At 39.3% G+C, this 20,733-nt stretch overlaps 1 protein-coding gene across 2 annotated transcripts in view; it reads left to right on the plus strand.

Moving 5' to 3' along the window:
• The window catches only part of pam (peptidylglycine alpha-amidating monooxygenase), a 43,738-nt gene that overhangs the window by 8,521 nt on the left and 14,484 nt on the right, over positions 1-20,733 (plus strand). The window contains exons 7-20 of one of the 2 annotated variants that reach the window (XM_073477522.1): positions 287-378; positions 802-885; positions 2,536-2,584; positions 2,866-2,933; positions 3,741-3,821; positions 3,909-3,985; positions 5,495-5,598; positions 6,623-6,816; positions 7,676-7,732; positions 12,796-13,065; positions 17,439-17,568; positions 19,438-19,554; positions 19,685-19,757; positions 20,361-20,571. In XM_073477522.1, the coding sequence (XP_073333623.1) occupies positions 287-378; positions 802-885; positions 2,536-2,584; positions 2,866-2,933; positions 3,741-3,821; positions 3,909-3,985; positions 5,495-5,598; positions 6,623-6,816; positions 7,676-7,732; positions 12,796-13,065; positions 17,439-17,568; positions 19,438-19,554; positions 19,685-19,757; positions 20,361-20,571 (1,607 nt within the window). The remainder of the gene's footprint in view (positions 1-286; positions 379-801; positions 886-2,535; positions 2,585-2,865; positions 2,934-3,740; positions 3,822-3,908; positions 3,986-5,494; positions 5,599-6,622; positions 6,817-7,675; positions 7,733-12,795; positions 13,066-17,438; positions 17,569-19,437; positions 19,555-19,684; positions 19,758-20,360; positions 20,572-20,733) is intronic. The other variant, XM_073477523.1, reaches the window with a different exon arrangement.

Below are 20,733 nucleotides of genomic sequence, written 5' to 3' on the forward strand. Positions count from 1 at the left end.
ACATTTTGTTACTTAACACTTACTTTGAAAGAGGAACTGCTCAGACTATTGCAAGTAAGGTTGCCCTTGACCTTACCCCTTTTGAATATACCAAGAACTGAATGACTAAGAATATTCAGAAACACTGACAAATAATATTTACTCCCTGATTGCCTGAATACAAGTCCTTTTGTTATGGAAGTGCCAAACACAATAGCAAATTGCAATACCACAGACAGGTGTTTGAGTTGCTCTATAACTACCTCTATGATTTACTATTTCCCATTATTCATCCGTTTCTCTCAAGGGACTGTGGAAGTGTACAAGGCACTTGTGAGGACGGATCTTCCATTATGTACGCCTGGGCTCGGAATGCACCACCTACTAAATTACCCAGAGGTTTGTCTCTCAAAGTGTTGATTGACAATTACTGAAAGTCATATTTATTCACTGACTTCAAGCTGTATAGCCATGTGGAGAGTTTTGCTGTCTTTTGAACAGGTTTTGAGATCTACTGTATCTCTAAAAAATGTTTAAATGCAGTGGATATGAATGGAATGTATTTTGTAGTACTTACATTGTTGAGAAGTAGCTTGTCAACTTAGTAGAACACATAGACCTGACTTACAGTTTTCAAAGGATCAATTATTGGGTAAAGAGTAGTTGATGATGAAAGTGAGATGAATAAAGATCATGAATGGTCAAGTATGGGCTTTTTCATACAGTTATTCATATCTTTCTATCTTTTTGTCTTTTGCTTATATCTCCATGCAGTTGAATGTATTAATCTATGCTTTGTTCTTCTCTTTGTTGTCTCATCAGATGTTGGTTTTAAAGTTGGAAGAAACTCAGGAATGTCCTACTTTGTGCTGCAGATCCATTATGGAGATGTCAGTGCTTTCAGAGGTAAATCCTAATGACAGATAAAGAACTAACATTTGTGTTTCAAAGACGATTTATGTAATCAGTTACATCAGTTATATCACTCCGATGAAGGTCTGGAAAAATTGTGAAAAAAAGAAAAGTGTTTTAAAGTAATCTGAAATACTACAGCAAGAGGTTTCACAGCTTAGAAAATGTTAGGGGGGAAATAGACAACTTTTTAATCTTCCTCCCTCCTGTTTCTGTGTGGTTTTACCGATAGCAACATGGCTACCGCTATAAACACCTGGGTTGTATTAATAAGTAGGCAGGTGTTGTTACTTTCTGATAGAGTAGAAAGAATTCTGGCTTTGAACCTCTCATGTCCTAGTAGTAAGGGGAATCTCATATCAGCGGGGGACTTTGATACAAGACAGGAGCTCGCCATCTGGTGAAAGCCGTCCGTTCAGTCTTCTTTTACCTCGGTTGCTATCACTTTCCCTCATCACCTTTTTTGCCTCGTCCATCAGCAGGGTTCTCTTTCTTTTGCAGTGTAGAGTTTCCACATTATACCGGTTGTTCCATTGGTACCTGGGGATAGTGACTAGTGAAAACAATGGCTCATCCTGTTTTGGTTGCACAATGGCAGTTTGGTTGCACAAATTGCGGCACAAAGGAAGTGCGTCCACTTCCTTTGTGCTGCAATTTGTACTTTCTTTGACCAAATAACACAGCAAAATTTAGGTAAACTGATCTAAATGCCGATTGTGTCATTTTTCCACAGCCATTACACTGTCCAGTATTATTGATATTAACGTCAGAATAATGAGTTAAAGCAAAAGAGTTGTCTATTGCCAGTAAGTACGCAAGTAGGAGCAAAATGTTGAGGTGTAGCTTGAATGTTTGATTGCTGAAAATAAAAATAATATATTTGTTAAGTAAGCATCCATGCAGAAGAAGAAAAGAAAAGGAGAGAGAGACAGTTAGGAGTAGGACCAAAAATATACTACATTGTGCTCAGTATGATTGTATATTACATTAAGGGTCTTTTTATTAGGAACACCTGTACAGCGTAATGAAATCCAATACAACAGCCCTACAATAAAACGTACCATAATGAACCTCATACTGTTGCTGGCACAGTATGAGAGACGTGTTGTTCAACTTAAGGGTCTACTTTGATGTGGCTTTGAATTGGATGGTATCATGTTAAAAAGATGTTCTAACTAGAAATTTTACACTTCTGATTCTTAATTGAAAATCGGTCATCAAATTCAATTTCAACTACCGATAGCATGGGAAATGTTTATTGTTGTTTTGTTTATTGTATTGATTTCTTTAAGAAAAGGGTTTACTCTCGGGGGAAGAACTGAACTGAACTGATAATATTACCAGAGATCTTTTATTGTTTTGTTTGGGAAGAGGGCTACCAGCATAAAGACAAACTGTTATTGTAAAATACTTCCCTTTTTTAAAGAAGATTTGAAAATGTAAATGAGTCAGGACATAAAAACAATGATCCCTTTATCTTTTCAAATTCAGATGTGATAGTCTATCAATGGTATAGCTGCCTATTTCCATCATACCTTTCTCTTCTGTTTTTGTAATTGTAAATGTCAGCTTTGGTGATTGTAGTGCACATAATGAAAACGAATGTAGCAGTTTTATTTTGTTGTATTTTATTTTGTTCTGCAGACCATCATAGAGATTGTTCAGGAGTTGCCTTAAGAATGACATCCAAACCGTAAGTATTTACTTAAAAGAAATGACTTTTCTGTTGAATGCTGAAATTAATCTTAGTCAGAACTGTAAAACGTGGTGCCTGTTTAGGCAGGAAAAAGAGTGGCACAGTGTTAAGCTTGTTCTCTCTGAGACTACTGTATGTGTGTTTCCTCTGAAGTACCAGGAAGAATATGCAATAGATAGTTTGACAAAAAGAAATAGGAAGTAAATATCACAGGTCAGATTATTCAAAATATGACCAAAACAGCATTCTTACCCTCTTAACTGTGGCTCTCATCAAAGGCAGCCTTTCATTGCTGGCATATACCTGCTCATGTCTGTGGACACAGTTATCCTTCCAGGGAAAAGAGGTAGGTTTGGTATATTTTTTTCAAGATGTAAATTTGTGGCCTTTTGTGCTATTTGGCAGCAGTTTGCTACAGTTTCTGAGTGCAACATAAAGACAAATCCCAGCTCCGTAACAATTTGTCAGACAAAACTCATTACATCTTAACAATGTTATGTCTTGAAAAGTTGTATCGTAAATATGTAAATATGTATGTAACGCTGTCATCATATCTTCTCAGTGAAGTTACATAGTGCAGAAACAAGTGATAGGGGGGTGGACTGGACCTTCGTACAGGTAGCTCTGAAGCCTTTGCTGGGGGTATTCAGACTGTGGGCAGTATTATCAAATGAGCCTCAACCTTTTGTAAGAAGGAGGCCAAAATCTAATTGGCTCGCTGAATCCCATGTTGTCTGACCTAGAGAGCTCACAAGAAATTGACAAGGGTGTCTTATTTCACAGTTTGTGGGTTGGTAGGTACTCCAGATACCCAAATGTATGTGTACAAGCCCTGAAAATAATATTTCCCCTTTAAGCTCAACATACTTTGCTAACCCACTAATCTTGCTTTGTAGTACAGCCCTCTACTGTTGTCGATGAAAGCCCACATGTTGACGTATAATGTGATTTGGCCAGTGTGTATTTATTTTATTTAGGCAAGGCTCTTGTCTGACTTTGTGTTGAGTAAGTGCCAACACTTATACATTTGCCTTATTTTCCACATGGTCCATATTCAAATGTTGCTCTTGGAATGCATAGAAGTATAGGAGTGGTAGAAAAGGAACTGTACAGTACAGATTGGGCCTGTTTTGACATTCCTCTTTTTTGTTAGTGACAAATGCAGACGTCGCCTGTGATTACACTTCATATCCCATCTACCCGTTTGCCTTCAGGACCCACACACACCACCTTGGTGAGTTATATCAGATAATTCAGCAGATTGTTTCAGAGTAACTTTTAGCAGTATCTGTGGTAGTCTTGATGACTGTTTTTGTAACAGGTAAAGTGGTCAGTGGCTACAGGATCCGAGACGGGAAGTGGAGCCTGATTGGGAGACAGTCCCCTCAGCTACCACAGGTACGTGTTCACATGAGATGTCCGTTACGTGGCATACACATTTTCACTGTTTCTGGTTTGAGTCCGGCCGGGGACCTGGGTTATGTGTCATACCCATCTCTCTTCTCACTTCCTCTCTGCTTCTTCACCATCAAAAAAAAAAAAAAAAAGACAGAAACCCAGTCCAGGCCTTACTCTAATACCTTGTCTTAACAGGAGCAGCAGATTCAGTATTCCAACCGACTGTGTCCCAGTTTTTATGCAACATCTCCAAAGCTTACTAATTACTACTTTATATCCCCAAATTGTCCCCTGTTTGACATGTGTTCCCTTTGGACAGAGCCAGCTTAGCTGTTTCCCCTGTGTCCACACTGTTTTCTAAGCTAAGCTAACTGGCTGTTAGCTCCAGCTTCATATTTAGCAAATGAGTACGACGGGTTGCTATCAATCTTACTCTGGCATGAAAGTGCACAAGTGTATTTCCCAAAATGCTGAACTATTTCTTTAATCTACAATTTGTATAATTTATTTTAAAGCAATTATTAAGCAAAATGCCAAATATTCTCTGGTTCCAGCTTTTCCAATGTGATGATGTTATGTGTTGTACCATTAGAATTCAAATCTCTTTTTAATTTTAAACCCAATTAAAGCCGCACTACAGTGGTTTATCTCATTTCTTTTTGTTTTTCATTGTCAGAAACATAACTTTCCTTAAAAAGCAGAATACATTCCTAGTTTTCTCCAGCTTCAAGAGCTACATCATCTCACCAAAAGTCATGAGTTGTCAGATTTCCATTTTCAGCACATGGCTTGAGGTCCAGTCTGCATATTCTTCTGACAGTCTGAATGTTTTGTGAACTATTCTTATGTGATGCTTGTGCAAAAACAAGTCAGTGAATAATTGCTAACATTTCAAATAGCAAATAACTTAATATCCAACAAATAGAACAAAAAAGTCTAATGAAATGTCTCAATGAATGTGACACAATTAATCACCAACAATGACTTCAGGGGGTTGGTGCTTTTGCAGTTCTTTATTGAATACATGTCATTACCTGACACAACTATCAGGTGCCCAGTTGTATCATCTAATGTAATGGTGGCACTGCAGTAACATAAAATAAAAAATAATAGCTTACAGCCAGAGCTCCCCCATGATATCCTTCATCCTTTTTTGTTTAGTTCATTTGCCCCTTCTTAACCTCTTCATTTCATCCTTTCTTTCTCACCTTTGCAGTCATATTTGCCATCTTCCTTTCCTCTTTCCTGTCATGTTCCCTTCTTGCCACCTCATATACTGTCTGTGCTCAAGGCTGGTGACAGTGTGTGACCCACCTTAACTCAGATGCCTGGCTTTAACGCAAGGTAGCAGTGAAAAAGTGTAATCTATAATCTAATCTAATAATTTGAAAAAGTGGGTCAAACTTGTTGTGACTTAAACATCTGAATTCAACAAAGAATATATTGATCACAACCGTCTTTGAAGTTCTGTTGAGTCATTGCCCAGCACTGACTGTGTTTTCTCCTCAGGCTTTCTATCCAGCAAATAAGGAGGTGAATGTGAAGTACGGTGACACCGTTGCAGCCAGATGTGTGTTTACTGGTGAGGGCAGAAACTCCAAAACTTATATTGGGTGAGTTTTGTTTAAAAGCCAATATTCCTAATGCATTTTTAAACTGCACTGAAGAGGAAGTCTGCAGTAACTGAAAAGTACCTTTTCCTTATCACTGGTTCTACACAAGGATCTTCTCCGACAACTTCAGTAATAGATGAGCTTTTGTTTGCTCCCTTGTGACTGTCTTTGTATTGAAATACATCTTACAGACATTTATCATAAGTGTGTAAGACAGGCACTGTGGTTATCCATTAACGGTCTGTTCTCCTCTGCCACACCCTCGTTTCTTTAAACCAAGGCTGGAGATATGCTCGCATTAAATTACAGGTTTGCATGTGCATGAGAGCTGCCACACATATCCTGTGTCTGTTTAGAGTACTGACTGTGCACGTCCTCAGTAATTAACACCACATAAATGCACATGACTTGGAGGGTCATGGGCGATGGGAGAAAAATCCTTTTGAAAGAAATCAGCAAGCCACACTGCTGTGTGTGTGTGTGTGTGTGTGTGTGTGTGTGTGTGTGTGTGTGTGTGTGTGTGTGTGTGTGTGTGTGTGTGTGTGTCTGTGTCTGTCTGTGTGTGTCTGTGTGTGTCTGTGTCTGTCTGTCTGTCTGTCTGTGTGGGTCTGCTGTGCGTGTGCGTGTCTGTGTGGGTCTGCATGCGTGTGCGGGTCTGCTGTGCGTGTGAGTTATGTGGCGTTCATTTGAAATGTTCATGTGAACACTAACAGTCACAATGGAGCTGGTTGTCGTATGACCACTTTGCTAAAAATAAAGTATATCTCCAGCCTTAATGTCTGATTGCTCATGTAGTCTTACAACTTTTTAAATTCTGAACGTCATTGCTCAATTGTTGCTGAATATTGCCAATTTATCAGAAAGACTCTAAAGCTAACAATGGACAGTAGTCAGAGTATGAAAATGTATTTGGCAGTTACAGAAGGTCTCAATGACTCAGATTAGCACCACTCCTCACTGTTAACACAAAGATCATCTGCCTGTTTGTGAGTGATACATTCATCCCTTTTTGTTTTTTCTGCAGTGGTACCTCTGATGATGAAATGTGCAATTTCTACATTATGTACTACATGGACAGCAAACATGCCATCCCATACATGAACTGCATGGAGACTGGCTCCAAAGAGCTTTTTCAGCATATTCCAGCTGAGGCAAATGTTCCCATCGCTGTCAGTCCAGGTGATATGAACTCTATGATGCATATGGGAAGCTCAGCAGGTACAAAGGAATTAAATATTGTTCATATTGCATACCAAAGTTATTCAATTTAGAATTTAACTGTTTGGTTTTTTTGGGCAACACTTTCATGTCATTTCATTTTACGGGTCCTCATCTGTCATGATAAGTAGGTGGTAATTACAAAATAACAATTATCAGAATAATTACCTCAAAAATTAGCTGCAACAACTCACTTCAATTTGGTGGCCTGCTGAGGGGAAGATAGACAGACACAGGGTTGGGTAGAGTTACTTTTTAAAGTACCTTGTTCTGTTCAAGATTACTACCATTAAAAAGTAACTTGTTGCTTTGCAGCATTACCTAGTGAGAAAAGTACTTTTGTGTTACCAAAAATGAAAACCCCTTTGTGATTCCTTGCGCATTTTGCTACTCATATTGTCCAGAGGATGCATGGCTTCCTTTTAAATTGAATTCTACAGATATTGAATAGGCTATTCTACAACTCATTATCTGTGTCTCTGCAGGCTCATAATAACAGGAATGACAGACGCAGTATCCCCTTCAAAGCTAATTGTTTTTGTTTGATTACAAACCAAAGCCGGTCCTGAGGCACATATAGCCTAACAACTATGAATTAATTATTATTATTAAATAGTATTCCGGTAATAATTACGTCTATTTGGGGATAATTAAAAGAATTTTCAAATACCTAGGTTGTATAACCACCTACCACACCAGCTACTTACCATGAAATTCCTGGTCCTTAAAATTAAGTGTTGTTATTAAGTTCTCTTTCACTTTTCACACCTTTCTTCATGCATGCCTCCTTTTCTTGTTTCATGTCCATTTTCAAAAAGAACCTGTCTCTCTCTCACTGAAATTTGTTTTTATCCTAAAGATCATCAAGAGAAGTCCTTGTTGGATACTAACAAAGCAGAGCAGGTTCTGGATCAGGGTGAGTTCAAGTTGCGCTACAAAAACTTATCCAATAATCAGACTGAATTCAAACCCATTTCACTACTACTGTATTATTCAGGCTGTTATTGCCCTTTTAGTACTCATTTCCTGTTGCATTTACTAGTGACTGATATGTCCAGCCTCTGACATCATTATGGGTCAACAAATGTGTGTCAACCAACGTCGAGTTAGTATGGATTCACAGAGCATACACAGTTTTGCATATAATTTAACGGTTAGATAAACCATATTGTACAACAAGGTGTCCTTATTTAAAATTTAAGATTTCTGTGTCACAAAACAAGTAACTTCCTTAGAGTCCATTGTTTTCCAGGACATTACGGCTGTTTAATTTCTCTTTCTTTATTTTTTTATTTTTTTATTCATTTTTACAATTGAGGCACACAAGAATTATAAAAAACTGTGTCTGATCACCCCTAAATTCAAATCAGTCCACTTTGGTCGTCCACTGGTAATTTTCTATGGTAAATACTATGGTCTATGGACTATGCATTTACAATATACAAGCGCTTTACAACAGTTGTTACATTCACCCATTCACACACACATTCATACACTGATGGCAGAGGCTGCCATGCAATGCAGATTTTATTACAGCATGCAGCCACCCTGCTCATCAGGAGCAATTTGGGTTTCAGTATCTTGCTCAAGGATACTTCAGCACACATCCAGGGCAGCCAGGAGATCGAGCCAGCGACCTTACTGAACCCTTACTGAGTAGCCTCAAAAATGTCTACACTGATGAACAATTAACAATCTGTGCCAAGCACGCACTGCACTCTGGAAAATGGATATTGATGACCTGTTACTGCTGTGTGTTGCACAGAGAAACAAAAAAGGAAAAACCCCAGAAGTATATGTTTTTCTTACAAAATTAATCAAAAATGAGTCAGTTACAGGTGCAAACCAATATTATAAGCACTCCTGCAACATTTTGTAGAAAAATGTACCTAAAATCAAGCTGCCCTGTAATTTCAGGTGTATTTTAGTTGGCTGTCAGTGTTTCTAACGTTCATCAAAAAAATAGCATTACAACAATAGTACAATGTAGTAGAATAGAAAGAGTAGCCCCCTACCCCAACATCCACAACAACCTAGAAAAAGTATTTTTAACACTGTAGTCCTTCCATCTCAATTTTGAGTTGCTTTTCAGCTCAGCTATTACCTCAGGATGTGTTCCCACAGAAAGTAACGTGCAACTCAAGTGACTCGAATGTGGGAATTTCTTACATATTTAACCTCAGCACAAACAAAAAAATCATGTGATGTGGAACTTTGCAGAATGTTGTGTGCGCTTCAATTGAAGTTCGTCATTTAAAGCACCTATGGCACACTGCAGGCATCAGATTTGAAATGCCAACACCACAAAATCAGCAGTATTTTGGGAAAAAGTCACTATTTATATGATGTACTCGTATTCCTCTATAGTGACCTGAGTGTGCGCGCACATATGCATAAACACATGCAGCGTGTCAAACCCAAAGCAAAAACTCTGCTTCTGTCTTTACATCGCTCTGACAGGCTCCTCTGCAACAGAAAATGATTACATGTACCTCAGTATTACAGAACTGGGATAAGTATTAAGAATAGCTGAATTTGATCATTACTGATGAGAGATTTCACAGCAGCGTGTCCTTAGGGCACAGCGGTGTGCCTGTCTAAACAGGCATGTCTTAAGCTGCCTATTAAAGAAAACCACAGAGTCAGCAAACCATAAGGGTGCTGTCCGAGCATTCCAAAACTAAGGTGCTACAGCATCAAAAGCTCTATCACCAGAGATCTTGAGGTGTGCATGGACCAGACAGCAGATTTGAGAAGTTTGACCTAAGACAGCAGGCTGATGAGTATGGCTGCAGTCACTGAGCAATATATGCAGGTGCCTGACCGTGCAATGCTTTGTGAGAGTGAGAATTTTAAAAGCATCAATAGGTTGGTTTAAAAACGTGCTTTTGGCTCTAAAGTCAAAATTATTTTTCTGCAAAGTTTAGAGTTTGGGGTTTTGGGTTCTTGCAATGTTCACTTGATTGGTCAGTGAAATTTGTGAGACACCCCCACAGCCTACACAGGAATAAAAACAACTTGCCCCAAAGAGATAAGTTGTTGTTCATGCCAAAGACATTTATCAAGAACAAATACAGGTCACAGCTCTTTAGTTGAGGATGATCTTCATGTGGCAATCGCCAACATAAAACCAAGAATACAGTTGCTTTGTTCAAATAACCAGGCCCAGCCATCCCACTTAAAAGTGTGAAAGCAAGCTAACGGGCTAACCTTGCCCCGTATTACTTTGAACACACAGTGAACGTGATTCCAGTGACAAAGCAATATCAGTTACTATAGCTGTTGATGTTTAGTGTTCCCACTGTCACACAGAGAGTAGCCCGATCTCATTTTAGAGTCCTTAAATGATTTTAGCTTATACTAGCTATCAGTAACAGCTCACAGATATTTGTTTTTATTTGCTTTATTTAAATAAAACAGAGAACACAGAACCACTATGCTGTACTGATTGTACTATTTCCATTCTGCAAAAAAGCTGAAATCCAACTGATGACCAGAGTCCTGTAGTGGTCCAGGTTTCAGGGGTCCAGTCCCCAACATGTTATTTACCTTATTTATGTGACAGTGAAGCCAGGTTCATAGAACCTCTCCGATTTTATATTTTTCAATATTTCACAAACAAAAAAATGGAAAATGACTCCAAAATCTTAATTATACATTGTGAAGACAATTTTCCTTTTTTTTATTTTTATTTTTTAATGAAAAAAATGAACTGATAAGCGTTACCCTGACAGAGTTTAGATATATTTTTTATAAGGGTCAATTTGGAAAATGTGCAGACTTTGTTATTTTTGTGGCCTCGGCTAGTGTTTCATGCTCTCGCTTACTGTGTTCTTCAAGTAGCATATTTTTGTTTTGACTCCAGAGAGACTCCCTCAAGAGAATGTGCAGTGTGTGTGTGTCTGTGTGTCTGTGTGTCTCTGTGTGTGGAGTGTGATACATAATGTACAATGTGTAGGAGGAGTGACCATCCATGGCAGTGCAGTCGCATAACCCATTGTAGCCTAATGCATGGTATCTGTTGAGTCAGAGTGCTATTCTATTGTATATGTATACACGTTGAAATGCTGACCATGATTTGAGCCCCACTACTGTATGCATTAGCTCTGTCACCACTGCCGAGACAGTGCTAGCTACCTTCAATGAATGTCTGCCTAAAACTGGCAGCTTATAGTAATCTTACTGGGTTGTTTACAAAGTTTAAGAAAGATTAAAAAAAGACTGGTGGTGCATGTGTACATCATAAAACCAAACCAATTATCAATACTTTATCTGAGTTCTTCACTCCAAAGGAATAAACAGAGCAACGACTGGGTCTAAATGAAAATATTTATTAACTGATTAAATACGAATCCAATGAATGAAATGAAATGATTCGTCATCAAATATGAATATTTAACATACACAAACAATCAAGGTGATGATTGTGAATTGATAACTGATAACTGATGCTGAATGAGGATGCAAAATTTAGACGTTGAATTACTGTCAGTATTGTTGTTGTTGTTGTTGTTTCGAAATCAACCGAGTCACGAGCAGTTATAGAAGATGGTTCGTGCCTACTTTGAGCAGTGGAGGCTGTTGCACGAGATGAGCTTGGTCAGAACCCACAGCATTGGATGCGGTGGTCAGAAACCTGTATCCCAGAGGCGACATGCGGTTGCCAGGTGACAAATTCTACCGGGGCTGTCTTGTGCAGTTGTTCAACAGGGGAAGTCTGCCAACAGAGTTTTTCACTAGAGGTAGCTTAGTAGTGATCGTGTAGTGCCAGGGCAGATGTGCAGTCTGCATGGATCTCTCTCTGGTGGGTTGATGGCAAAAATTGTTATCGGCTTTGCAGGATAACTTTTGAAAGACCTGGCGCTGGCTGAACGACACAAAACTTTCAAAGTCCTCAACAAAAGCCACAATGAAGTATAAAACTTATAATAAAGTGGTAATAGAATCCGTTAAGTGTTAAACTTGGCGACAAAAATAGAAATTAAAGCTCATGCCGAAAACTCGCAGGACAAAAGCAAAATACTACAAAAGGCACAAAAGAACAAAAAGAGTAGGAAAGTAAGAAGAGAAAAACAAAATTACAAGAACATAGCAAGAGCACTAAAAGGGTTACAGGAGAATAACAAGCAGATGGAAACCACGTTGTCATTTGTTTTTATCAAGGACTCTCCTGTCCTTTCTCTCCTCACCTGTCCTCTCCTTTCCTTGTCTAAGGTGGTAGAGAGGCCAGTAACTTTCCGAAACTTAAAATTTTTAAAACTTTAAAAACCTGTAGTGGATAAGAAAAAGAACAATAAATCCATCGGTGAAATTATTCACTGAATCATACATGTCAATATAGTGAGAACTCCCATTTTGCCAAAAATACACTTCAAAGTTTTCATCATATAGGCCTTATAATGATTCTAGACTGACAGAGTTGTAAACTGCAACTTGACTGGTGCGTGGAACCAGTAATTCTAATACTGATTTTTAATATCGCAACACAAAACCTTATGAAAAAAGATCATATGAGCCTTCTCAAAAATATAAGTGTATCCTTTCAACTGACCATCTGAAATATCTTTGTAGAAGAGATAATGTATGCAAAGGTTGCACTGTACTGTAGTTTATCATTTTATTGACCAGCTTTAAATTGCATGACTTGTCATTCCTGTCCTTTCTTCTCTGCGTTGATTTCCTACTGGCTAACACCTTTCCTTCTTTGGAGCCAACTCTTCACTGTCCCATAGAATGGGTCCACAGCTTAGCCTTATTTTCTGCTTGGTAGTGTCTACCACTAAAGGCTGTGCAGCAGACAATAAATATTTATTGTATTTTATCTTTTCGATAACTCTGTCCCAATGAAATATTTCACCAACCTTCCTTTGAACACCTTATTTTGCACAGTGTAGCAAGACATTGCCTGTAGCCTATAGTCTCTGTCCTTTATTTGCACTCTTTTCTGTCCTTTGTCTGTCTTTCTGTCTGTCTGTGCAGGTGACCTCTATTCTCTTATGTCCAAGCTGCTAGGCCAGAGCAAGGACATAGTTCACATTCATAAGTACAACCCCAGCGAGACAGCCCAGGCTGAGTTGGTGGCTCAGATGGATAGCTTAATGCAAAAGAAAGACTTGGGATCTCTCAATGCCAGACTAGACTTCCAAACCAGGGAGCATCCTGTCTTGGCGAGGGACAGAGTCCACAAATTCCATCAGCTTGAGGCCACGGCCAAGCCGCCAAGAAGCAAGGTGCTAGCTGAAGGACAAGGTGGGTCCTGAATGCTATTTTATTGTTGTCATTGACACTGAAAACACCCCCCACCCCCCCTTTTTTTTTTCTTTGAGTGGTCCAATATTCTTAAACTATTACATATACACAGTATACTGTATATGTTTGGACACCACTTCAGCTTATTTATTTTGCCATAAGGGGTACAATAAATTAGGTACTAAAATTAGGTTTCTGGTTTGAGATCTGTACAGTGTTAACTGTCACTGAAGTTCTAGTCGTAATTTTTTTTTTTTTTACAGTTTTTAAATCAGTCTCAAAATAGATATATAGAATAGTAAGCACACCTTATTATTAGATCAGGGCTTTATTGTGAGGAACAAATCTTCCACATTACTTTTTCTCTCTGGCTGTTGTGTTGCCTCCTCACTTCTGTCTCAGTTTTTCTTGATCCCTTTCTCTGCTGTCCCTCATGAATATGTTATTCAAACTGGTCGACACCAACCTTACATCGTTTCAACACTGTTTATCTGCCTCAGGGAAACAACTGACACCCATGTGTGTTTTGGCTTTAGTGCAAAGAGTTTGCTTGTTTACAAGGCACCCTGTGGAGTTTTCTTATACACAGTACAGTTAGGTTTGCATTCAGAGTTGCTCACCGAAACACATCCTTGGCCCTACAGTATTTAGACGGTCTAAAACACAGCACGCTAGTGTGTTTAGGGTGTATCCAAGTCCATTTTGCTAGTTAAACGTCAAATAATCTGGGCGCAATGTGTGGCGCATGGTGCAAAGAGGTGGTATTTAGATTCTGAATTAGTCATGTGTGTGTTTTGGGCGGAACATAAATCAACCAATCCGAGGGTCGTCTCCCATTCCCTTTAAGAGCCAGGTGCGCCAGGACCAGCACATATTAACCAGTGGCTCTCGTCTTGGCTGAGGGAAAGGGATGTGGTCCTCGCCTGCCCCACCGTTTCACAATCATCTGTCCCAACTCTGTTTGACTGCATATGAAAAAATACACTGATATTAAACTGAGGAGGAGGAGGAGGAGGAGGAGCACTGCAGCGTCCCTCTGTGTGTGCGCGGATCACAGTACGTCGATCAGATAGGACGGGTCATAAAAAGTATCATCCTGATCAATAACGGGTTGGATGAGAAATATGTCCTTAATGAGGAAAATATTAATGACACTACCTGCAGCGATCCTCCAGCAGTGGCAGCACCAGAGATTTTCTTTTGCTGGTGCTATCGACTTTTCAGTGAAGGTGCTCTGAAATTTAGGCTTTCCCATTAATGTGCCATAGCTACAGTTAAATTTCTATTACAACACCCCTGACACACATACACACGTGTGTACATACACAGTATGGCTCCTTGACTGTTAAACACAACATGATCATTGAGAAGACTCAACATGAACACACCTCTGAATATGCAATTTTGCACAACTATGCTACAGACACAGGTTCGTCTAATCAACAGTATTCTGTTCCATATATGATGAAATAATATATATTTAAAAATATATATTCATTGAATTTATAAGCACAGTGAAAAAAACAATCATGCACTTACCATAAGACTTATTAACAAAACAATCCATCTGGTGTTGTGGTTGAGTGCGAAGGCATCAATGATTTTGTTGCTGTCCAGGGCCCTTGTTCCCTCAGTGTTTATAGCCAACAGTGCCAGGTAACTGGTTCGAGAGTCCCCACTGCTGTTCCTCAAGTCGTTTTTCAAACGATGCAGACAAGAAAAACGGGAACTGTCAGAGATTTGCATATCAGTTTTTACAAGTCTGTAAATACATGTCTGTATGGCTTCATGAGGGATAGGAACTCCTGAGTGCTGGTGATAGTGTGTCCCTGTTCTTCTTTTCTTTGCAGTAGCCGGCGAGCCTGGTACAGCTCTGCAGATAAGCTTTCCTCACCTATTCCATAATGACGGACCATGAGCAGTACGCACTGTTTGTCTAGAAAATATATGTGTTTGGAGCTTAGGGCTGCACACCTCTGAGTACATCATTTGCCTCTGTTGAAAAGCGCAGTTTCATCTCCATTCACAGCCTGTCTTTAACAGGATAGAAAGAGTGCGTTTTCAGGTCATCCATGCTGTCTAAGTGTGCTCTTTCTGACTGGGCCTACACAACAGAACCCTCCAGATGTTGTGCTGTTTGGGCCTGCCTTCTCTCTTGTAGTGAAGTTTGTCTTTAAATTCCTGTTTTTGCTCATTGGCCTTCTGCTTGCTTTCTGATTTCTTTCCTTTTATCATCTGTGCGCTTTTCTGAGATGGCAGTGATTATAGACTGGGCCAGACTGGACCACAGAAATTTTCTTGGGGGTGCTGTGGCTGTGCTGGGGGTAGCTACACACCCCAAGCCCCTTCTCTGCGCTGCTGTACATTAACATGCAAATTTGTGCACATGGAACAGCTGATGAACTTATTTGATTTATTAAAACTCCTGACTCGTTTCCTTAGTTTATAACTACAGCTTTTAGTTTTGTTGATTAAATGTGCCACAGTATTTGTCACAGTGACATGACTTTGTTCGTGGAAATGTTTAAAATAGTTTTCTTTTTAATAATTTAGACCAGCTTTTTGTTGGTCTATGGCGCTGTCTCTTTCTGCTGCCTCAAGATAGCAATATGCCATCAGTGCGCCTGACCACACGGCACTTTAAGACCAACACGCCCAGGCGCGCACAGGTGGGTGCAAGTACATTTGCTATTTACACAACGTGGGCGCTGGGTGTGAAATTACAACCGCATTCAATCTGAAACTAGCAATGACACTTGCGCTGCGCTGTGCGCCGCTTTGCTCCGTTTCAACTGGTTTCCTTCCTCATAAAATATTTGCAAAACCAGTGTTTCATAAAAGACAGAATCTGTCTTTAGATTAAAGGTTGAAGTCCCTTTAAGTTTACGTAAGCACACGGCACATTTTTTTCGGTAGAAGAAAACCTGACCTGACCTAAAAATACAAAGAAATAGATTTTTTGTATTAAAAAAAAACAAAAAAAAACAAAATAAATAAATAAAATAAAATAAAAATTTGTATATATTGTTTAGCATTTTTCATTTCAGTTCATCTTTGATGGCGTCTCATCTTCATCATCATTGTCTTAGTCATGTATAAAGAGGTTTGTTGACAATCATATTCATCATAGTTTTCACTCACAAAATTGGAAGATGGTATAACATCTCCTGTGTGACCAGGGATACACTGATCAGCCACAGCATTAAAACCCCTGACAGATGAAGTTAATAACATTGTTCACCTTGTTACAATGCAAAGTTGTACTTGAAAACCTTGACACATTCCACTCATTGAAACACCACTGCAGGCCAAGTACAGCCCTTCACCACAGTGGCACTCCAGGATGCCCCCCTAATCAAGAAAAAATGCCCTTTCACACTACAAAAACTGCTCAGGCATGGCATGAAAAAGAGCTCAAGGTCCCTTAACCTTAAGCAGCCAATTGAGACAATTTGGATCAATAATTGCACTGCTTCACGCTGGGAAAGGGCACAGCATAACTGATTTCTGTGTCCTTGCAAAATAGTTGGTCCTGCAGCTCTTGTCACCATGTTAACTGCTGAGATCTGAGAATGCAGCAACATGGCAAAAAGAAAAAAAGAAGTCAGATAAAGAAACATGTCCTTCCATATAAAAATACCTGCCCTTTTAGTGCAGTTGTTAAAATATAATCAATAAGACGCAATGCACTCAGCTCACACTTAGACCTAAAGGTAGTAATAGGGACAGAATCTCTCTTCAAAGGGAGGCTTATTGGATACCCCTCCTAGATTCCCTCATTCTTAATGGATGAATTATGAGATTTCATATGCTTGTTTCTTATGATGTGAATATGAACTCTGTGGTGTTGTTGTGATTTTTTATGTTACATATATTGTGAGATTCTGTGCTTCAAAAGCTTGTGGCTCCCCCTGCTGGTATGTGTTTGTGCTATTTCTAAGTACCTATAAGTACATCACCTGTGTGTATTGATTTTAAAATTGCCAGACTACACACTGAAGAAGGGTGGCTGCCCAAAACATTTGTGTAGCAATGTTAAATAGTAAAAAGGGAGTTTTGTTCTTGTATCTCATATTAGTTTATGTGCACTTGTCAAGAAATGTGTATCTGAGGCTGGAAAATGCCAGTAAATTAAAAGTAAGGCAACATAAAAGTAACCAAATAGACTACATTAACTTTTAGTGCAGATCCGGATAAAGGGACGGATCCAGGAACTTTAACATTTTGAGGTATTTTCCATATTTTCATTAATTTGTGTGTTTGTTTGTTTGTGTGTGTGTGTGTGTGTGTGTGTGTGTGTGTGTGTGTGTGTGTGTGTGTGTGTGTGTGTGTGTGTGTGTGTGTGTGTGTGTGTGTGTGTGTGTGTGTTGTAGACTACCATCTGGAACAAGTCTCAGCTTGGCCACAGAGTTCTCTGCAGCTGGGTCAGGTCTCAGGACTTGCCCTCGACACAGATTCCAACTTGGTCATTTTCCACAGAGGTGACCACCGCTGGGGGGCAGAGTAAGTCGCTATCACTCATGATATGTCATTTTCTTTTGATATGGGGCTTCTGCCAGTCCACAAAATTGGAAAAAATGTCTCTATGATGTTTTAATGTATGATGAAATGTGTTCATATGGAGAGCTCAATCCCACCACCTGTTTCAGCTGTCCATTTAATTACATATAATTCTGCAGACAGCGCACATTTCCTCAACTTTAGGCCTGTTGCCAATGGTGGGCCACAGTCAGCCCATTCTGACTACCAAGTCAAATCCAGTAGCCTGGTCAGTGGCCCTAAGCTTATAAGTTTGACACTGTAGGTATCACTCTAGCATCACCCTAACCCTAACCCTACATTACATAAACAAATATCACACTTAAATTACTCAACTTAAGTGACATACTGAAGTCACTAACAAAATGTGAGGTACGAGACTGAACAAAGTTATAAAGCATGATCTTTTCCTTGCCCTAACCAAGTAATGTTAGTGCCTAAACCTAACCAAACTGAGAGTCAGCAAGCATTATCTTTAGTCTAAGTCTAACCAGACCTTGCATATTATGTATTATTGCTAACTTGACTGCAGAGCCCTTCGCGTGTGAAACTGACACTAGAGGGTATGAGTGGGTAAAAAAATGGATTCACATAGAATCGCAATTCTTATCTCCCACAATTCAGAATCTGTTCACAGTTGTCAAAAATCGTTAGTGTTGACAGAATGAAAAAGGCGGAACTAAAAACAATTTACAGCGCGCACACCCAAGAGTTATCTTGAAGTTCATCTTCAATTGAGGCAGCGGTTGCAAGCGTTTCTCTTATTTAATGACTGAATACTTACCTTTGCAAGATGAACATTAAGTAGGCCACATGTTCGAGATTCCTTTTATGCCACGAGACATTACGACGTAACATTAATGGAGAGGAGCAGCGGTTAGCAGTAACAAACAAGACCAGCTGACAACTGCTAACAAGTTAACAAACACACACCACAGCACTTACGTTAATAACACAGCAGAGCACACCCCCTTATTTTGTTATCCACATACAGGCATGAATGCTTTCAAATTCATTAATTAATGCTGTTAGCTTTTTAAAATAAAAAGGCTGCAGATCATTTATCTTAATTTCCAGTTGTGTTTCATATTATACTAGATTAAGGACACCAATAAATTGGTTTAGCACACAATAAAGCAGCAAAATACTAAAAATATGGCCCCTGTTGTTATTCATTCAATTGATAATTAATTTTGAATTGAGAATCATTTTGAATCGAAAATCTATTTCAAAATCGGACACCCAAAGATCGAAATCGAAATCAAATCATGAGATGCCAAAGATTCACAGCCCTACTAGAGAGGTAGGAAGAGTGTCATAGTTTGACCCTTAAAGCCACTGACCCAGCTGCTGTATTTGACAAATTGGAATTGAGAACGTGTATCTTGCTCACTGACAATGGCTACTAATCTTTCAGAAAGTGACTTTGATAGTAAGATGTTACTCTTGCAATCACACTATCAGAGCTACTAAACAGATGATCTGCTACTCTGTGCAGATTAAAAGTATCATAATTCACCCCTTTATTGTCAGCTGTTATGTTGCTGTGTGCTGTAGTTATGTTACAAAGACATTTTGAGGGGGACAACTCATGCTTTTCCCAAAAAGTGGGGGTCTGCTTCCTCCTGTGCACTTATATTTGTGAACTATTTTCCCACTCCTGACTGTTCGCCTCCTTTAGTTTATCTTTGACTTCTACTGACAGACAGCTGACGGTCAGTGGATGGCTGAGCAGTTAGGAGTAGGTTCTGATTGCAGCTGGTTGGATTTAAGGAAAAATCATTACACTCTCTGTGTAGAACTATGAACAACATTGGCTTCTTTTTTCCCCAGCTCTTTTAACAGCAAGGCAAGATACCAGCAGAGGTCCCTAGGTCCTATTCAGCAGTCCACTATTTTGGTTGTAGACCCAGACAAAGGTAACATCCTGAAGGCTTCTGGCAGAAACATGTAAGTTATAGTGTACTTTAGTTTTATAGAGTATAGTACTGAGAATGAACACATACAACCAAGTTGTATATCCTGTATTCCAACCAAAGAGAAAACTGTCTTGTAATGATGCATTTCTCTGATGTTGCAGGTTTTACTTGCCTCATGGAATAACTACAGACAAGGAGAATAATTACTGGGTCACTGATGTGGCTCTTCATCAGGTAAGCTACAGGTGTCAAAACTGAAATTAAGGTGTTACTGATTAAATGGCTCTTTAAAGTCAACTTTAGATGACGGTCTGTTAAAGAAGTATTACACCGCTGGAAAGATGGTCCATGCATAAAACTGGGCTGTCTATGCAGTAGAAAGACACAAATACACGTGAAATTGCTGCTAAATGACCAGAGAAAACAGAGGAAAAGGGCTGTGGTATTCCCTTCTGCTCAAAAGTTAGAAAACCTACAACAACCGGAATGCACTGCGCTGCATTGGACCAATACACAGGACCAAACAAATACATTTCTAATAACATTCTAGCCAAAAAATTGGCAGTGTAGTAACACAATTTTGGTTTATAGAATATTAGCACTGTCTAATTTAGACAGTTTCATTTCAGTCGATATCTGACTTACAATCAAGATTGTGACACCCCTTGGTGGCAAAGGTTTCATTATTCTATAGCCATTGCATTGTGAAATCAACATTTACTTTATAACGATACGTTAAAGGAATTATTCAGAACACATTGAAATTCGATACACAACTCATTTCCATTAACACATAATGCAACAGGACCAATGAGGACTCCTTTCTGTTCTCATCAGGTGTTAAAAGTCAGCAGTGACGGCACAGACAGAACCTTGCTGGCTCTGGGAGAAGCTTTCACACCAGGAAGTGACAGTAACCATTTCTGCCAGCCTACTGATGTGGCTGTAGACACTGAGACCGGGAACATCTTTGTATCTGATGGCTACTGCAATGCCAGGATACTAAAATTCTCTGCAGATGGCAAATACCTGTCTGAGTGGGGTGCAGGTAGGACTCTAACTCTACAAACACACACACACACACACACACACATTTTAAAGCAGGTCTAGACAATGACAAAATTTTAATTGAACCGGGTTAAAGCTGTAGGAGGAATGAACAGAAAAATGTAAAATGGCTGACTGACTGACGGTGGGGTTGAGGTCGTGG

This window comes from Pagrus major, chromosome 12 (assembly GCF_040436345.1).
Source record: "Pagrus major chromosome 12, Pma_NU_1.0".
NCBI classification, from domain to species: Eukaryota; Metazoa; Chordata; class Actinopteri; order Spariformes; family Sparidae; genus Pagrus; species Pagrus major.